The sequence below is a fragment of the Cryptococcus neoformans genome, chromosome 12 (genome assembly GCF_000149385.1).
Source record: "Cryptococcus neoformans var. neoformans B-3501A chromosome 12, whole genome shotgun sequence".
Lineage (NCBI taxonomy): Eukaryota > Fungi > Basidiomycota > Tremellomycetes > Tremellales > Cryptococcaceae > Cryptococcus > Cryptococcus deneoformans.
The window spans coordinates 812,928-829,490 of NC_009188.1; the positions used below are offsets into that span (position 1 = coordinate 812,928).

At 48.4% G+C, this 16,563-nt stretch overlaps 8 protein-coding genes across 8 annotated transcripts in view; 4 read left to right on the forward strand and 4 right to left on the reverse strand.

Annotated features, from left to right (window-relative positions):
* Nucleotides 1-71: 71 nt before the first annotated feature.
* Nucleotides 72-1,558, reverse strand: CNBL2690 (hypothetical protein; the record flags this gene model as incomplete). Its single annotated transcript, XM_767310.1, has 5 exons — nucleotides 72-234; nucleotides 294-452; nucleotides 505-1,280; nucleotides 1,339-1,416; nucleotides 1,469-1,558. 5 exons carry the CDS (start codon nucleotides 1,556-1,558, stop codon nucleotides 72-74), a joined length of 1,266 nt encoding a protein of 421 aa, XP_772403.1.
* A 245-nt stretch (nucleotides 1,559-1,803) lies between these two features.
* Nucleotides 1,804-3,117, forward strand: CNBL2700 (hypothetical protein; the record flags this gene model as incomplete). Its single annotated transcript, XM_767311.1, has 3 exons — nucleotides 1,804-2,130; nucleotides 2,240-2,557; nucleotides 2,611-3,117. 3 exons carry the CDS (start codon nucleotides 1,804-1,806, stop codon nucleotides 3,115-3,117), a joined length of 1,152 nt encoding a protein of 383 aa, XP_772404.1.
* Nucleotides 3,118-3,625: 508 nt separating this feature from the next.
* Nucleotides 3,626-5,358, forward strand: CNBL2710 (hypothetical protein; the record flags this gene model as incomplete). The annotated part of the gene is made up of 4 exons (XM_767312.1): nucleotides 3,626-3,952; nucleotides 4,006-4,220; nucleotides 4,283-4,484; nucleotides 4,549-5,358. The coding sequence occupies 4 exons, from the start codon at nucleotides 3,626-3,628 to the stop codon at nucleotides 5,356-5,358; spliced, it is 1,554 nt and encodes a 517-aa protein (XP_772405.1).
* A 143-nt stretch (nucleotides 5,359-5,501) lies between these two features.
* On the reverse strand, nucleotides 5,502-6,587 carry CNBL2720 (hypothetical protein; the record flags this gene model as incomplete). Its single annotated transcript, XM_767313.1, has 4 exons — nucleotides 5,502-5,646; nucleotides 5,743-5,872; nucleotides 5,945-6,329; nucleotides 6,387-6,587. 4 exons carry the CDS (start codon nucleotides 6,585-6,587, stop codon nucleotides 5,502-5,504), a joined length of 861 nt encoding a protein of 286 aa, XP_772406.1.
* Nucleotides 6,588-6,867: 280 nt separating this feature from the next.
* On the forward strand, nucleotides 6,868-9,360 carry CNBL2730 (hypothetical protein; the record flags this gene model as incomplete). The annotated part of the gene is made up of 5 exons (XM_767314.1): nucleotides 6,868-6,944; nucleotides 7,006-7,221; nucleotides 7,278-7,829; nucleotides 7,884-8,820; nucleotides 8,896-9,360. The coding sequence occupies 5 exons, from the start codon at nucleotides 6,868-6,870 to the stop codon at nucleotides 9,358-9,360; spliced, it is 2,247 nt and encodes a 748-aa protein (XP_772407.1).
* Nucleotides 9,361-9,566: 206 nt separating this feature from the next.
* Nucleotides 9,567-12,583, reverse strand: CNBL2740 (hypothetical protein; the record flags this gene model as incomplete). Its single annotated transcript, XM_767315.1, has 10 exons — nucleotides 9,567-10,318; nucleotides 10,377-11,172; nucleotides 11,241-11,329; nucleotides 11,390-11,482; nucleotides 11,544-11,602; nucleotides 11,706-11,850; nucleotides 11,955-12,135; nucleotides 12,187-12,274; nucleotides 12,330-12,420; nucleotides 12,487-12,583. 10 exons carry the CDS (start codon nucleotides 12,581-12,583, stop codon nucleotides 9,567-9,569), a joined length of 2,391 nt encoding a protein of 796 aa, XP_772408.1.
* A 195-nt stretch (nucleotides 12,584-12,778) lies between these two features.
* Nucleotides 12,779-15,804, forward strand: CNBL2750 (hypothetical protein; the record flags this gene model as incomplete). Its single annotated transcript, XM_767316.1, has 10 exons — nucleotides 12,779-13,041; nucleotides 13,102-13,147; nucleotides 13,202-13,293; nucleotides 13,353-13,690; nucleotides 13,756-14,186; nucleotides 14,260-14,556; nucleotides 14,638-14,892; nucleotides 15,031-15,172; nucleotides 15,262-15,566; nucleotides 15,652-15,804. 10 exons carry the CDS (start codon nucleotides 12,779-12,781, stop codon nucleotides 15,802-15,804), a joined length of 2,322 nt encoding a protein of 773 aa, XP_772409.1.
* A 204-nt stretch (nucleotides 15,805-16,008) lies between these two features.
* The window catches only part of CNBL2760 (hypothetical protein), a gene marked incomplete at both ends in the record, with an annotated part of 1,560 nt that continues 1,005 nt past the window's right edge, over nucleotides 16,009-16,563 (reverse strand). The window contains 2 exons of the mRNA XM_767317.1: nucleotides 16,009-16,450; nucleotides 16,503-16,563. The exon at nucleotides 16,503-16,563 is cut by the window's right edge and continues 228 nt beyond it. Coding sequence (XP_772410.1) covers nucleotides 16,009-16,450; nucleotides 16,503-16,563 — 503 coding nt within the window. The remainder of the gene's footprint in view (nucleotides 16,451-16,502) is intronic.

Here is a 16,563-nt window from a genome sequence, read left to right on the forward strand (position 1 = left end):
CAATGCGTTTGAGCCGATACCAGAATTCACAATTAATCTCAATTCATCTCTATGATATCAAACTATTTTCTCTACTCCTCACCAACCTTCTGACTTTGCACTTCTCCAACGCTCTGGCCCTCCCTGATCTTCTGAACGGTACTCTTGCCTGGAAGCACCATTGTAGGGGGCAAGTGGGTGAGGTCGGGAAGGAGAGAGGCGGCAGTCAATCGGGCATTTTGTTGGAGGACCATGCTAGAACACAGACAGAATCAATACCGATCCATGATAAGAAAGATGAAATAGATACTTACTCCATGATGACCAGAGCAGCCATGGTCTCCACGATAGGAACAGCACGAGGAACGACACAGGGGTCGTGTCGGCCCTTGGCAGCCAACACGCCTTCGGAACCATCGTACCTGGCAGTAGACTGTTCTTGAGCGATGGTCGCAGGAGGCTTGAAACCGATTCTAAACATATGCATTAGGCCTTGTCACACTGAGGTCGGAGCTTTGAACTTGCCTGAAGTAGATATCCTCGCCATTCGAAATACCTCCTTGAACACCACCACTCCAGTTGGTCACAGTCCTCAACCTTCTTCCCCCGGTCTTTTCATCGACGCCCTCCACGAAAGGATCGTTGTGAAGACTACCAGGGAAAGTGGATCCACGAAGACCCGAGCCGATTTCGAAAGACTTGGTAGAGGGGATAGAAAGCATGGCGTGGGCAAGGACAGCCTCCAGCTTGTCGAAACAGGGCTCACCCAGACCGAGGGGGCATCGACGGATAACACAGGTGATGGAACCACCCAAGGAATCATCCTTGGCCTTGGCAGCACGAATAGTCTCCTCCATCTTTTTGCTAGTCTCTTTGTGAGGGCATCGGGTGATCTCCTTGTCAACTTCCTCTCTAGTAACAGTCTGCACAAGGTCCATGTACGCTTTGCCCAAAACCTCATCCTCTTCGTCGGCGAAAGGCAAAGCGGTCTTGCCAACACTGGCGACAAAGGCAACAATCTCGACGCCAAAAGCCTCCTTCAAGTACTTCTCCGCAATCGCACCAGCCGCAACTCGTCCGATAGTCTCACGCGCGGACGCACGACCACCGCCAGAAGAGGCCTTGACACCGTACTTGGCAAGGTAGGTGTAGTCGGCGTGGGAAGGCCGGGGGTAAAGGTCAGTTTCGGCGTAGTCATGAGGTCGCTGGTCCTTGTTGTGGACAAGAAGGCCGATAGGAGTACCAAGAGTAACGCCGTGCTCGGTACCAGACTGAACGTGAACAGTGTCGAACTCGGATCGCTGCAATTCGCGGTTAGTGTACGCTTTCAGAAATATTTTCAAGGAGGATGAAACAAACAGCAGTAGTAATATCGCTCTGTCCAGGTCTTCTCCTAGACAATTGCGTTTGGATGTCGGCTTCTGTCAATTGAAGTCCCTGGAATAATAAATCAGTAGCCGATCGATTGACAATTTACTGAGGAGCTTACAGGAGGGACGCCGTCAACGATACAGCCGACACTCTTGCAATGGCTTTCGCCGTAAGTGTGTACTCGGTAAAGAGTTCCGAAGCTAGACATTGTCTTTTGAGTGAGAATATAGACGGTGAACGAAAAAATGAGGAGTGAATTCGCTGGATAAAAAACCGGGGCAAGTAGGAATCGAAGGACGATTCTGAATTTTGGAGTCAAAAGGCGGCCATGGCTGGGGATATTTTTACTCAGTCGGTCCGAGGGGACTTTCGGCTCGAGATGCCTCATTGCCCGTTTGCTTTCGTCAATTCTTTTCGAAAACTGACAGCGACAAATAGCCACATATCAAAAACATGCCTCGCCCGGGTCAGCAAGCAGCTCGCAGGAAAAGAGCCCGTGTCTCCACTACTCCCGCTCCATCAACAAACCAAGAGGAGCCAGGCTCCCCCAACCCTCGTGCGCGATGTCTGCCTGTTGCAGACCTCCCAGCCGATTTTGATGGCGTACCAGAAGATGGAGCACAATATCTGGCAATGGTTATGAGGAACAACGAGGAATTACCTTGGTCTACACGAATGGAAGGATGGACACCGGCTGTAGAGAATGAGACGGAAGTCAGACCAGACAGTGGCCAACCGGCTGGTACAAGACATATGGCGTTGCCCCAAGGAAGCTGGGAAGTACTCTTCCCTCTTCATTTCCAAAATTATCGAAAGGCAGGTAATGCGTCGCAATCTCCACATTTGGCATAAGCTGACCAGTTAATCTTCTCTGCTCTATCATTATTAGAACTTGGCTGAAAGTTGGCCTCCGTCACCACCTCTACCGTATCCTCAAGAATATCCGCCTTTGCCCGAAGCAAATCGACGGTCCGAATGGTACATGTTCATCAATGGTTATTCCATGGAGCAGTATTCGAAGCCATTACAGAGAGGCACGAAGGGCAAAGAAAGGGCTTTTGAGTTGACAGAGGAAGAAGCCATGAATGAAGGAGCAAGCGATAATCAGAATGCCCAAGGAGCCAACGGAGAGTCTTCCGCAGAACTGAAAGGGAAGAGGGGTAAACATAGAGAACCCCTAGTCAGTGTGGTCCAAGGACTGAACTCGGTAAGCTGTCGTTTTTGCGATTAAACGTATACCGTGACTAATATGAACCACAGAATGAAGCTGTCCGAATCCTCTCACATTTTGCCCACTGGCTGACTGAATCTATAACCCAACTTCCACCTCCCTTCCCCACATCACCTGAGCTCCTCCCTACTCAACCAGACGGGCCAATGAATCCTCCTTCTCCTGCATCATCTTCAACAGCTCGGCCTCCCAATCCATTTCCTCCTCACTACGCCCAGTGGATCTTGGCTCTTCTCATAATCGTCGATTCTCATCTTTCGGGGGGGCAAATATCGACCCTTCGAGATCTTGCACGTGCAGCTATGAGGGTTGCAGGCTGGCGGTGGATTCGTGGGGTCGTAGCGAGGGACGTAAGTGAAGGATGGAAGCTCGGTGGTCAAGGCTGGAGATTGGTGACGGCATCCACAGAGAACGAGGGAGGCGAAGAGGAGAACGTAGATGAGATGCTTGCGAGGTGCTGGGTGGTCGTACATGCTGTTGTTGCTGGATGGGCCCAACGAGATTTGCTTGATGATTTGGAAAATCTTTTCAAATAGGTCTTTGGGGTTTGGGAGGATAGCTGCTATACATCAAACACCATCATAGAGGCATCGACCAATGTATAACAGATCATGACGACTATGCAGCGTGATGTATTCAACGATAGTCTGACTGGAAAATAAAGATTGTTTTCAATACCCGCGCGACAGTACAGACAAAAACGGACGGAAAAGTGAGTGGGCATAGGGGTTTGCAAAAGCTATAGTACTCGTAGTGTAAGCCACCTAGATGTTAAAAGCGCTGTATCGGACGCCTGATTTACATCTAGAGTCTGGCCGAGAGGGAATATAACGAAAGTGATACACAATGCAGCGGTTGGAGAAGTTATTCATTTGAGTGCTTTGTTTGCTTATATCGACGCGACGCGTTTGGCACAATAATTGTGCTTTTCCCTTCGGATTTGCTTCTTGAGCTTCTGCGCGGCGAGTCATCATACGCTGATTGCCGCAGCCACATCCCTCAGTACCGATACTGTCACTCGAGGAGGATCCATTACAGTCATTAATGTCCACCTCCAAATCCCCCTCTCTCGATCTTTGCCTCGCAACCCTCCACGAACTTCTCCACCCCGCACCCATCCTCTCACTCCTCCTCTCGGCTCTCAATCTCTCTGCCCATTTTCAACTGTTTGCACGCCAGCTCTCCTCCGATGCGGGGCTCATAGCAGCTTTTCATGAGAAACACTACCATATTGTGCACGAGTCAAGTATCGATGAGGAAGAGGAGATATCGAAAGGATACTTGTTGGATAGCTCTGAAGGGGAGAAGGTCAAGCATATACGGTATCGGAAAGAAGAGATATTCGATGCCTCTATTCGTTTAAGAAAACATGTAAGCGATAAAAAATCGACTTCATGCTAGGTAGTGACTGACCCGTGGCTAAGCACATTGCAACGTCTCTTGCCATGGTCAAACGGAACCCTCGCCAAGTCAAAGTTCTCATCGACCTGTACTTTCCAGATATCGATCCGGAAGATCACTCCTATCGCAAGAACGAGCACCTTTTTCTAAGCTGTATGAAGCGCTCCCAAGCGAGAAAGATGGTGGAAGAGCGGAAAACAGTAATCAAGTGGTACAAAGATGCCATAGAGGTTTTTGAGTAAGTCCTAAGAAACAGCTGGCATCCATTGGCGCCTTCCTGCTCACAATTTCTTTATATAGTGCTCATGAGCCTCCATTACCCTATCGAACGTTCTTTTATGGCGAAACCAGCTCTTTTGCGCATGGAAAGGTGTTGTCCCAGGCTTTATTAGAGGAATGTCAGGAAGTTGTTCAAGAAGCGAGGGATTTCGAAGCTTTGTTGGCCGGTGATGGGTCTTGGCAAGGGGAGAAATGGGCTAGCAGTAAAAGGAAGGGCCGCGATGTCAGACGGGCAAGTACTGGTCACTTATCCAGTTGCTTGTTCAGAAAGCTAATCAATTGAGCAGTATACGATGACAGCCACCGTAACAGACAGCAAGAGTACAAATAGATCTCCCCCCGCCGTAAAGCCCCCACGCCAGCCCCGGATCTCTCTACCTGCCAACCTCGATGTCAATCTCAATTCACCGCCTTCTACCGATAACGATAAACGTACAATATCGCCACCAAGTGATTCTGAAAGTGTGCGTGCCCGGACATTACCCCGTTTATCTTTCTCCTCCAGCTCTATTCGCAAGACAAGTAGTGCACAATTACGAGATGGTCATCAGGCGGAAGCGGAGAGGACACCATCGAGAGCGCCGGTACATACTAATGCGCAAAAGGCAGTCTCCTTGATTGGGAAGACGGGTGCGACTTCGCCTCCCCCATCAAGAACGACTTATCCCGAGAAGTCGTCAGAGTCGTCCAAACGTCAACCATGCCATCCAGAAGTGACCGACAAGCGCGTTACATTACCTGCTTCGGCGCCTTTATCCCCTTCATCTCCCCGTACGAAAGCAAAGGAACCTGTAAAACTTAATAAGGAGACGGAAAGTGAGTGGGCGGCAAAAGAGAGGAGAGCAGAGGAAGCTCGTCTGCGGCGGTCTTTAGGTGGAGCCAAATTGGGAGATGGAAATGGAGAGGGAATGGGGATTGATGTTACTCCAGCGATCCCGACCCAGAAGCCAGCGACACCCGCTTCTCCTCAGGCAAAAACGACGTTAGCGAAGAAGAAACGTCCGCGACAGTCGTTCCCGCTTTCAGGACCCGAGTTTTCTCGAGGGACGGGGTCTGGGACTGGAAGCGCAAATAAGCGACCAAAAGTCATCGAGTGAGACAATGGTTAGTTGCAATGCAAGGAAAGCGCCAATCGCTAGCTCAGATACTAAAGTAAAGTAAAGTAGAGAAGTGAATGCATGCATTGGAGATGAGGCTTACGCCAGGGGTAGAAAGAACGGTTATGAAGTTGTGAGCTTATTTACAATCCAGCGGCAGCGTTGCCGCCAGCGGCCTCCCATTTACGCATGGAGTCGAGGACCTTTTCGGCTACTTGCTCAGCAGAGGTAGCTTTCCCGAACGCGTCTACAAATTGACCGAGGGGGTCCATAAGGTAGAAGAAGATACTACGGGCGCAAGTAAGCACTGTGCTGTGTTGTATTGAAAAGGGATGTTATGTGATATTATGCAGCGCCATAGACATCGATGAAATTTGAGCTCACCTGTGATCGACGAGATAGTCATCGGCGGCAGTAGCATTAGGAGGTGTGGAGAAGTAAACCCTGTACATTTTACAGGTCTTTTTTACCGCTTCATAGTCTCCTAATAAACCGATCATCCTCGGGTGGAATTCTATTGCACATTTTCAGTTGGAATTAGCTTTTGACCCAAGCAGGTAGCGAAATCGGACATTTTGGAACTCACCTTGAATGTACTTGTTTACCTGTGGTAAAGTATCCCTCGCAGGGTCAACAGTAATGAATATAGGGGTTACGTCGGCCTTCCCAGTAGCTTTATCAACCATCTCCACCGCTTCACCCATTTTGTCTAATTCTTCGGGACAGATATCGGGACAGTGTGTGAATCCAAAGTAGATTAAACTCCATTTCCCTCTCAAATCTTGTTCAGTAAATGTCTCGCCTTTGTGGGTAGTCAAGGTGAAGGGACCGCCGATCGAAGGTCTACCAACAGACTTGGATGCGTTTTCTTGACGTCGGCGATCTTGCACCTTGGCTTTTTCAGATTCAAAGTACATATAGAGTCCGACACCAGTGAGGAGGAAGAGGGAGGCAGCTTTCCATGTAAAAGGCTAATTTTTGTGGTCAACCCTCCATCTTGGCAAGTTTCTCTCCTGCAAGATACTCACTCCAACGGTACTTTGGTCACGAGCCTTTTGCTGCTGTTGATCTAGGCCGGATTGGGATGGAGGTGTCTCAGAGGCGAAGCGTCTGGCAAACACGGCTTGAGCTGCAAGGCGAGGGGCTGGAGGAAGAGCCGAGAATCTGGGGAGTACCGCAGTACGGAAAGAGGTGGAAGGGCGAGAGAGTGTCGCTCTGAGGGTGTTCATTGTGGATTATGTATAGATAAGCGAGTTCACTGGAGGAGAAAATGGGATTGCAAGTCCATTCGATTCCTGATTTGTAACTCGCCTGAACGGGCTACTCGAGGAGGACCGCCGACGGAGGAACAACTCGGAATTCTTACATTACGTGATCAAGAGAAACACACCTCCACTTCAGACAAATCACGTGACTCGGGAATTGTTTACCGTTGTATGTTTTTTTGGCCGCCTACAATCTATGATAGATCGATGGCAGCAGTGATAGTACATTGTATCGGAAACCACAATGGACGCTCCCGTACCAGCAGCACCAGCATTCGGCGGATCATGGGCAAAGCTCAATCCCCCTCTTTCTCCATGGATGTAAGTAGCTTCCCACCACATTGCTCAATCCGTCTATTCCTCCCGCTGACATCCTGTCTAGCTTGGATGTCATCAACTCCATGGGTTTCAAGAATATGACTCCTGTTCAAGCAGGTACTATTCCGAGAGCGGTAAAGAATCAGGACTGCGTAGTGGAGGCTGTTACTGGCTCTGGTAAAACTTTGGCGTTCACGATCCCCGTCTTGGAACGGTTGTCAAGGCGAGAAGAACCGTATAAGAAGGGCGAAATTGCCGCCATTGTTGTTGCACCTACACGGTTTGTCGTCTTTTTCTAATAAATTGGCTTTCTAACTCATATGTTTCTTCTCTTAGGGAATTGGCCACTCAAATACATGCCGTCTTCCATCACTTCCTGTCTTCTCTCATCCCTCCGGAAAGTGAAGAGGAGACTGGCGATGTTGAAGCTCATGCCCCACCTTTTGCCTCATCATCACGTTCACCATCTCCTCAAACCCCTGATAAACCTCTGTTCCCTCTCCCCATGCTTGTAACCTCGGGAACTCCGACTCCCTATGAGACTTTTCAGTCCACCCATCCATCGATTCTCATCGGTACCCCAGGACGTCTCGCCGCATTTCTCCTCAACCCTCGTGGCCTGGCTATAGTTCGAGTATCAGAATTGGATGTTCTTGTCCTCGACGAAGCTGACAGGCTGTTGTCAAGTCCTGATCACAGGAGAGATGTTGAGAGGATTATGCGTCATCTACCCAAGCAGCGCCGAACCCATTTGTTTTCGGCTACCATGACCGATGCTGTGGAGGAGATGATAGGGTTGGGCCTTCGTAATCCGGTCAGGATCGTTGTCAATCTGAAGGATAAGAGGAAAGATGGGGAAGAACCCAAAGAACGCAGGACTCCTATGGCGTGAGTTTCTCTTACGGATATGTTTGTTTGTCTGTGTTCTGATTGCTTTGTTAGTCTCCAAAATACATACCTTGTCTGTCGGCACGCCGAAAAAACTCTGCAGCTTATCCGTCTCCTCCTCTGCGAATCCACAAAGCACGAAAGATCCAAATTTATCGTCTACTTCTCCACTTGTGCTGCTGTCGACTACTTTTATCGCATTCTCTCCCGCCTCCCATCGCTCTCAAAATTCCATCTGACGTCTTTCCACGGTGAACTGCCGCCGAAGATTCGAGAGACCGCGCTTTCAACATTCACATCGCATCCCTCATCCCATTTATCCCCGGCAGTCCTTCTATGTACGGACGTAGCGGCAAGAGGCGTGGATTTCCTGGATATAGATGTTGTAATTCAGTATGATGCGCCTACGGACCCCAAAACGTTTAGTCATCGAGCTGGAAGGACGGCCAGAGCTGGAAGGCGAGGAAAGGCAGTTGTTCTGTTAGGTAAAGGTCGTGAAGAGGATTATGTCGGTACGTTCCAGTCCGCAAATGCAGAATTGATGAAAAGAAAAAGGCAAAAAGCTCAAAGGTCCATTTTAGATTTCCTGAACATTCGTAAAATCCCCTTGACCAAGCAACCATATATCAACGCTTATCTAGAAGAAGTTGACACTCCCCAAGCCCTCGACCCTGAAGCCACGACTCTTCTTCACTCAATCCGTCAAATCATCCTCACCGACCGTGAGCTCTCTGACAAAGCTGCAAAGTCATTCGTCTCCGCATTCAGGGCATACTCGAAACATGAAGCTTCGTTCATCTTCCGGACTTTGGACTTTGATTTCAACTCTCAAGCGATTAGTTTTGGGTTACTGAGATTACCAGCCATGCCGGAGATCAAAGATTGGAAAAAGAAGAAGGAGGCAGAGAGACAGAGACTGGAGAAAATCAAGAGCGAGGGTGGGGAAGTAGAGGAAAAGGAAATCATTGAGTGGGAGGATGCTGGTGTAAACGTAAGTTCTCCTATCTCATCATTATTCCTGTTTCAATATAGAGGAAGGAAGGGGCGCTGATGCTCTTTTCAAAAGTGGGATACTTTCGCCTACGCATCAAGACAACGCGAAGCCGCTCGTCTTGCCACCCTCGCGCAAAGAGCTGACAACCAATCATCCAATGATGCGGCTAGAGCCGAAGCCCGAGCCAAGCGAAAGATAAAGGCAGAAATGCGAGAAGCATGGTCCGAACAAAAAGAACGAAAAGTGAGAAAGGAAGAAAGGAAGGAGAAGAAGGATGCAAAGAAAAAGTATGAATGGGAGTTGGAGCAGGCTAATGGTGAGGGGGATCGACAGAGTGATTTGGCGAATATCGCCAAAGCGCAAGCAGAGAGGAAGAAGAGAAGAGAAAGGGAAGAAGAGAGCTGGGATGAAGAGATTGGAAAGGAGTATAAGAGTCTAAAGCGAGAGATCAAGGAGGAAAAGTCTGTCAAGGAGTCGAGTAAGGGAGGAGCGGGTGGAGGAGGTATAGGTGGTGGTATGTTTGATGATCTCGAGTAATCTTTCATCCATTTTTCTTTTCAGGATCTTGATTTCGCATAAATCGAAAGAGTTGTATATATACGATGCGAAATCAATGTTATCAACATGACGTCGTGAGCAAAACCTATTTATCGTGATACAAAATGGCTCGTTGCGAAAAAGAAACAATAAATGAACATCTAAGAATCTTGTCTATTCACCCCATCACACAAGCCCAAGCAACCTCACGACCACGGGTTATCTTCTAAATCCAGACTCATGGCGTGCTTTGGAGGCTCGACAGTCACACTTGTCTCCACGTGATCCACCACTTCCTTAACGCCTGTCTGTATCTCATCCTTTGTCATCACATGAGGATCATGCGCATACACTTCCTGTATTTCCTCAATTCTTCCTCCTATTCCTCTCCTCCTCTTCATTGCACCTGCATTCGTATCCGTCTCCGGTATCTCGTCAATGATGGTTTTGCGATACACATGAGCAGGGGCATTCGTCTGCGGTTCTCCTCGTCTACGTTCGCGTTCCCGAGCGGCTTCAACGGCTTCGTAATCTTCCTTGACCAGATCGACCGCGTCGGCGGGTAATTTTTTTGTGGTTGACGGCTTAACTGAATGTTCAGAATCTGAGTCAGAGTTGTGGCTGGAGTTATCAGGGTGATTGAAGCTCATAGATCTGTCGCCTTGAGTCTCTCTGTTCTTGACACCCTCTCCGTCCTCATCGTCATCATCATCATCATCCCCAATGGAAAAAGGGGACGAAGAGGAGCCTACACCCGTTGTCGCGCCCGTGCGTGTAACCCAAACAGGTGGACTTTGTCTCTGTCTCTTTTTTTTAATAGCCCTTCCCTCCTCCTCCTGCCGCACGACGCCTTCATCATCAGCCTCATCAAAGTCTGCCGGATGTCCATTTCCGTTTCCGTTGCGAGTTGATGATGATGAAGAGTTGAAGCGTTGTACGGATGGCGGGTGATCTGCCCCTGTACCGCCTTTGTCAACCCTTTTCGACCCAGCAAATGACAATAATGTCAGACTTACATGTTCCGTACACTTTCCTGCTTTGCCCTTTCCCCTTCCCTTTATCTTTATTTTTACCATTACTCTTACCCTTGGCTGCTGAACCCGCCCTCATTCTCCCTTCCCCCTGCCCCTCCCCACCGCCAAGTCCAGTCCCATCTCTTACCCTCAACCCACTCCTCGTCCATCTCCCCTTCAAAATGCCTTCCTCCTCCTCCCTCCTTTTCCTTCTCGCTTCCTCTTTACTCACATCCACATTCGGGAACCCCGCATACCCTATCCTCCTTGCTCGGTCGTACATTGCATCTTCCATCTCGTCTGCAGAGTGGAAAGTGAGGCTGGGGGCATCCGAATCGTCCGAAGAATCACTGTCGAACATCCGTTCCCCCCCTGTATAGGTGGTATAGCGCCCGGGATCAAGATGCACAACCCTCGCCGCCTGTTGAGGGAGTAATGGTGCATACCCTTCTCTCTCTGCCAACCTCTCATCCACTCTCCGTTTCATACTCGTAATCAGCCCACTCTGTCCCTTCATCCTCGCCTCATCCCCTGGCTTTGGCATCCAATACTTCATCTTCCCGCCTTTCGCGTACCTCAATCCCGCTCTTATCCTCTTTTGTCGACCAACGCCATAATGCAGACCCCCCTCAGCAGGTTCGTAGGCTTGGTATGATACGCCGCGGCCTTTGAATGTGTCGATCGTGTCTTGCCAGACGTCTTTGAACCCAAAGGCATCGCGGAAAGCATAGATGAATGGAAGACGGGCCGCATAGACGAGGTTGTGGTCAATATAATCGCTGGCTTGGAATGCGTATTGCTGGATGCGTTTTGAACATCAAGATTAGGGAGGGAATAAAAAGGGAATGGTGGCTTGAAAGGACTTACATGAGCGATAGCGAAGATTGGCATCTCGAAACAGATCAAAGAGTCTACAAGAGCAAGAGACATGTGTTCAGGATCCGTATACGGCCCAACTATCCTCATCAAAATTAGCTTGGCTGATCATTGAGCTCATATCTTAGCCTGGGACTAACCTTTTCTGATGGCGCCCATGGCTACGAGTAAGGATATACCGATACTTTGCCAAAAAGAAAAGAACAGAATTCCTTTGACACAGAGGAATTTGGCTACAGAAGAGACTTAATTCTAAGGGTCATGAAGCCTTGGGGGGAAATAAACACTACTTACGAACTGGTCTGAAGGGTTTCAAGTCTTTGTTTACCGCAACCCAGAACATAGCTAAACAACTATTGTGCCGGCCACTGTGGTCAGCCTAACTGATTTCTAATCCCCCCGCCATCCACCCTGATTTTGGCTTTTGGAGCATTAGGCTTAAAAGGAAAAACTCACTAGAGGCTCAGACAGATACTGGTATTGTATGCAATACTGACATACGTGTATCCTGAATCAGCGGCGAATCTGCCTTCTTGGTAGGTTCCAGTGGCTTTGAGAGCTACAGTGGCAAGCACTAACAAAGGCTTCACTTGCACATATTCTACAAAGCGTTATATGTATAAGCTTGTTGTTTAGTTTGCTAGTCCAGCCTAAATCGATGGGCGATTGATTGCGACTGTAATTGTGACAATGAATATGACTTACGAAGCACACCCCGTTTCAGGTTCAAAAGCACCCATGGATCACTAACATCCATTGGCTGAAGAAAGATGTTTACAGGAAATGGATGAGGTATTGGTGGGCGTCCATGGAGTATTATAAGGAGAGAGCGTTCACCACCAAGATACGTAATGAGGAGTTGAAGAAAGGTGTAAATCACAAACGCCTAAAGCTGTGTAAGCTATCTCTAGTCGCCACAGATAGAGAAAGCATATACCTCGTATAGATCACGAATGGCGTCAATGAAGAATGCAGCCTCAAGTGAGAACAAAGCTATGAGAGAAGATATGGCATAGAGGGGAACCCTGTGACAGACGGAATTTGTTAGCGAACTTCATGAATATTTTGGGTCTGACGAACATCACCATGATTCTCACTACTGCCCTCTGCAATGTCGGCTTTCGATAATTCTTCAATTGGAGAACGATGGACATCATAGATATCGCAGTAGCTACAGCGACGTTGCGGGTGAGTGACAAGATGTCCTGCTGGGAACGACGAGGAGGAAGTTACGGACCAACTGCTGTGAATATTCCAGACATGGCGAGGAGCCATGCTGGGAGATGGTTCCCTGCACCTGTGTCTGTGTCGCCTTGCTGTATTGTTGTGGACATGGACGGTATGGTGCATGCTGATAGAGTGATAAGATAAATACGGGTCATTGTCACTGTGGGCTACTCGGCGGCCGGGGCGGAACCTGTTTTTGGTCGGTCCTCTTCTCGCGACACTCTTCCTCGCTCGTTATAATATGGAATACTAATCTCTCTTTCTCCTGCACATCTCCGTCGCAACACCCACACCAGTTCCAGATGATTCCAAGACGACACCACTTCAAGCCGGCTCCCCAACCAACAGTACAAGTTCTCCAACCTCCGGACGAAGATGCCCCCTCGCTCACAATCACTATGCTCGGCGCAGGCCAGGAAGTGGGCAGGTCCTGTTGTGTCATAGAGCACAGAGGAAAGAAGATTGTATGCGATGCCGGCCTGCATCCAGCACAGCCTGGTATAGGAGCTCTACCATTCATCGATGAACTTGATTGGTCGACTGTGGATGCGATGTTGATCACTCAGTAAATCCTGTCCAAAATTTCGAGCCTGTCACATATATGAGCTGACCGCCTATTTGTTAGTTTTCATGTCGATCATGCAGCCGCTTTGCCGTATATCATGGAGAAGGTATACTTTGGTCTTTTGAGATCATGGTGGAAACTTGCTGACAGTATATCACAGACCAATTTCAAAGACGGTAACGGCAAAGTGTACATGACGCACGCTACAAAAGCTATCTATGGATTGACCATGATGGACACTGTGCGATTGAAGTAAGTTCAATCTCTCTTTTCGACTCCCATCCACTCCTGACCCATATTATCCCTTGCAGCGATCAAAATCCAGACACTTCCGGTCGCCTATACGACGAAGCCGACGTCCAATCATCCTGGCAATCCACCATAGCAGTCGACTATCATCAAGATATTGTTATCGCTGGTGGTCTACGTTTCACCCCCTACCATGCCGGCCATGTCCTTGGAGCGTCCATGTTCCTCATCGAGATTGCTGGGTTGAAGATCCTGTATACAGGAGACTATTCAAGGGAGGAGGACCGACATCTGGTGATGGCGGAGATTCCACCCGTGAAACCTGATGTGATGATTTGCGAGAGCACGTTTGGCGTGCATACATTACCAGACAGGAAGGAGAAGGAGGAACAATTCACAAGTAAGCACCATCAAGAAAATTACCCTTTCTTCGTTTGCCTGACTAACGCGAATGATCAATAACAGCGTTGGTCGCCAACATTGTCCGAAGAGGTGGCCGATGCCTCATGCCCATCCCCTCCTTCGGAAACGGCCAAGAACTCGCCCTTCTCCTCGACGAATACTGGAACGACCACCCCGAACTTCAAAACATCCCTGTCTACTTTGCATCCTCTCTTTTCCAACGCGGCATGCGTGTCTACAAAACCTACGTCCACACTATGAATGCCAATATCCGATCACGGTTCGCCAGGAGAGATAACCCCTTTGACTTTAGGTTTGTCAAGTGGTTGAAAGATCCGCAGAAGCTTAGAGAGAATAAGGGTCCTTGTGTGATCATGTCTTCACCTCAGTTTATGAGTTTCGGACTCAGTCGTGATCTGTTGGAAGAGTGGGCGCCGGATTCTAAGAACGGGGTGATTGTCACTGGGTACTCCATCGAAGGTACTATGGCCAGGGTACGTATCATCATTTTTCCCCTTTCTTCCTGGTTTCAATCTGCTCTTCTCTGACAAAAAAAATCATTTTTAGACTCTCTTGAGCGAACCGGACCACATCGAATCCCTCAAAGGAGGCAACGTCCCCCGCCGCTTAACAGTTAAAGAAATCTCTTTCGGCGCTCACGTCGATTATGCTCAAAATTCAAAATTCATCCAAGAAATCGGTGCTCAGCACGTTGTCCTCGTGCATGGAGAGGCTTCGCAGATGGGAAGATTGAGAGCGGCGTTGAGAGATACATATGCAGCCAAGGGGCAAGAGATTAATATCCATACGCCAAAAAATTGTGAACCTCTGACTCTTACTTTTAGACAAGAGCGGATGGTCAAAGTGAGTCTTCTCTTTCCCCTTCCTTTTGAAACACTTCCCCCCTCATCAGATAATTCGTTAATCACTCAAATTCTCCGCCAGGCTATTGGCTCCTTAGCAGCTACTCGCCCTGAACACGGTACCTCCGTCAAAGGTCTTCTCGTTTCCAAAGATTTCTCTTACACTCTCCTTTCCCCGGCCGATTTACATGATTTCACTGGCCTCTCAACGAGCACGATCATCCAAAAACAGGGAGTGGCGATAAGTGTAGATTGGGCGGTGGTGAGGTGGTATCTGGAGGGGATGTATGGGGAAGTGGAGGAAGGTGTTGAGGAAGAGGGGAAAGCTGCTTTTATTGTGAGTATTTTGTTCTCATTTATCTAATTATATTATTTTTACAATTTCCAATATACATTTGCCTTAAACATAATAAACTTCCTTTTCTGCCAATCTATTCTGGTCTGGTGAGCTGATTGAAACTATCTTTCCCAATAGATAATGAACGGAGTTCAAGTGGTGCAGATATCTCCAACCGCCGTAGAACTACGATGGAAGTCAAGTTCAAGTAACGATATGATTGCCGATTCAGCTTTGGCTTTGTTGTTGGGTATAGATGGGAGCCCTGCTACAGCTAAGCGTAAGTGTAATTTTCTTCTATTCATCTATACTGTTGTATACTACTTGCCGCCAGGTGCGGGGGCTGATTTGCTTTCCGGGGGTGTTTAGTCACCGCATCACCAAACAAACACGCTTGCAACCATTCCAATTCCCATTCCCATACCGACCTGTATCCCCACACCTACCCGGGCGACAAGTCCGCTAAAGACGTAGCTTCCAACCCCGAATTTGAGAGATTACGCATGTTCCTCGAAGCGCATTTCGGGCATGTAGAGGGACCGAATTTGAGACCACCTCTTCCTCCGGGAGCGGATGGGGATGGAAATGATGATAAGGACAAAGATGGGGACGATTGGTTGACTATGGATGTGAAGCTTGACAATCAGACAGCGCGGATAGATCTAATTTCCATGGTAAGTCTTCAAGCACTGACTTTTCCTTTTTAATCAACGCTCTGTCATGTTTAGCTGACACTTCCGTCTCTCTCTCTGCCATTAGCGTGTGGAGTCTGAATCAGCTGAGCTTCAGAAACGGGTGGAAACAGTGTTGGAGATGGCGTTGACGACTGTCAAGTCTCTGTCACAAACGTTTTTGGGAGGGGGGCTGGACGTTGATATGGTGAAGGTAGAGCCTAACGAGAGCGATAGTTGAATGTAGCATCGTTTGCATGGATTCCAAACCTTCCACTGAGGATTCAACATTGAATGGATTAGCAAATAGTTAAAAACGATGAGGATACTCTAACGGTCCTACAATAAGAACTGCATTCTTTATGTCGTACAACGTCGTTATCAAGTAAATATGGGGAATTATAAAAGACCCAAAAAATTGCGCTACTTTGATAGCTATCCACTCTCATTCGTTATTTTTTGTTGGTAGCCCGTTAATCTTTCCACCTAAAGAATTTTTTACTGCTTTCACACCAGCTCCGCCTCCACCATCGCCATCACCATTGCTTTCGCCTTGATCATTGTCTTTACCGTTTACCGTAATATCTCCTTCATCAATGATACTCAACTCCCTCCTCGATCTAGCAGTCCCATTCCCCATATCGGAAACACCAGAAGTCCCGGAAGATCCAGAAGCATCTTCAAGCCATGTATCATGCTGCCCAAACACTGATTCACTGTTTGGTCCTGGTTCCCTTGGCGCAGGCGATAACCTGGTCGGTGTACCGTCAACATCTGACGGAGAAGAGGGACGACCAGAGGTTGTAGCGGACATGGGCGGAGGTGAAAGGACGCGGGGGAGGTTTGGGGTAGGTGATTGAGGTGCGCTAGAGTCTAAAAGGCTCAATCTACTCCCAAAATCAGTAACGGGCTTGAAGTGTGATCGTGAGGATAATTTACGGAGCTAGTACACTAAATATTTGCCCCTCTTCTTTTGGTGGTCCGTAGGCGTCGAACGGGT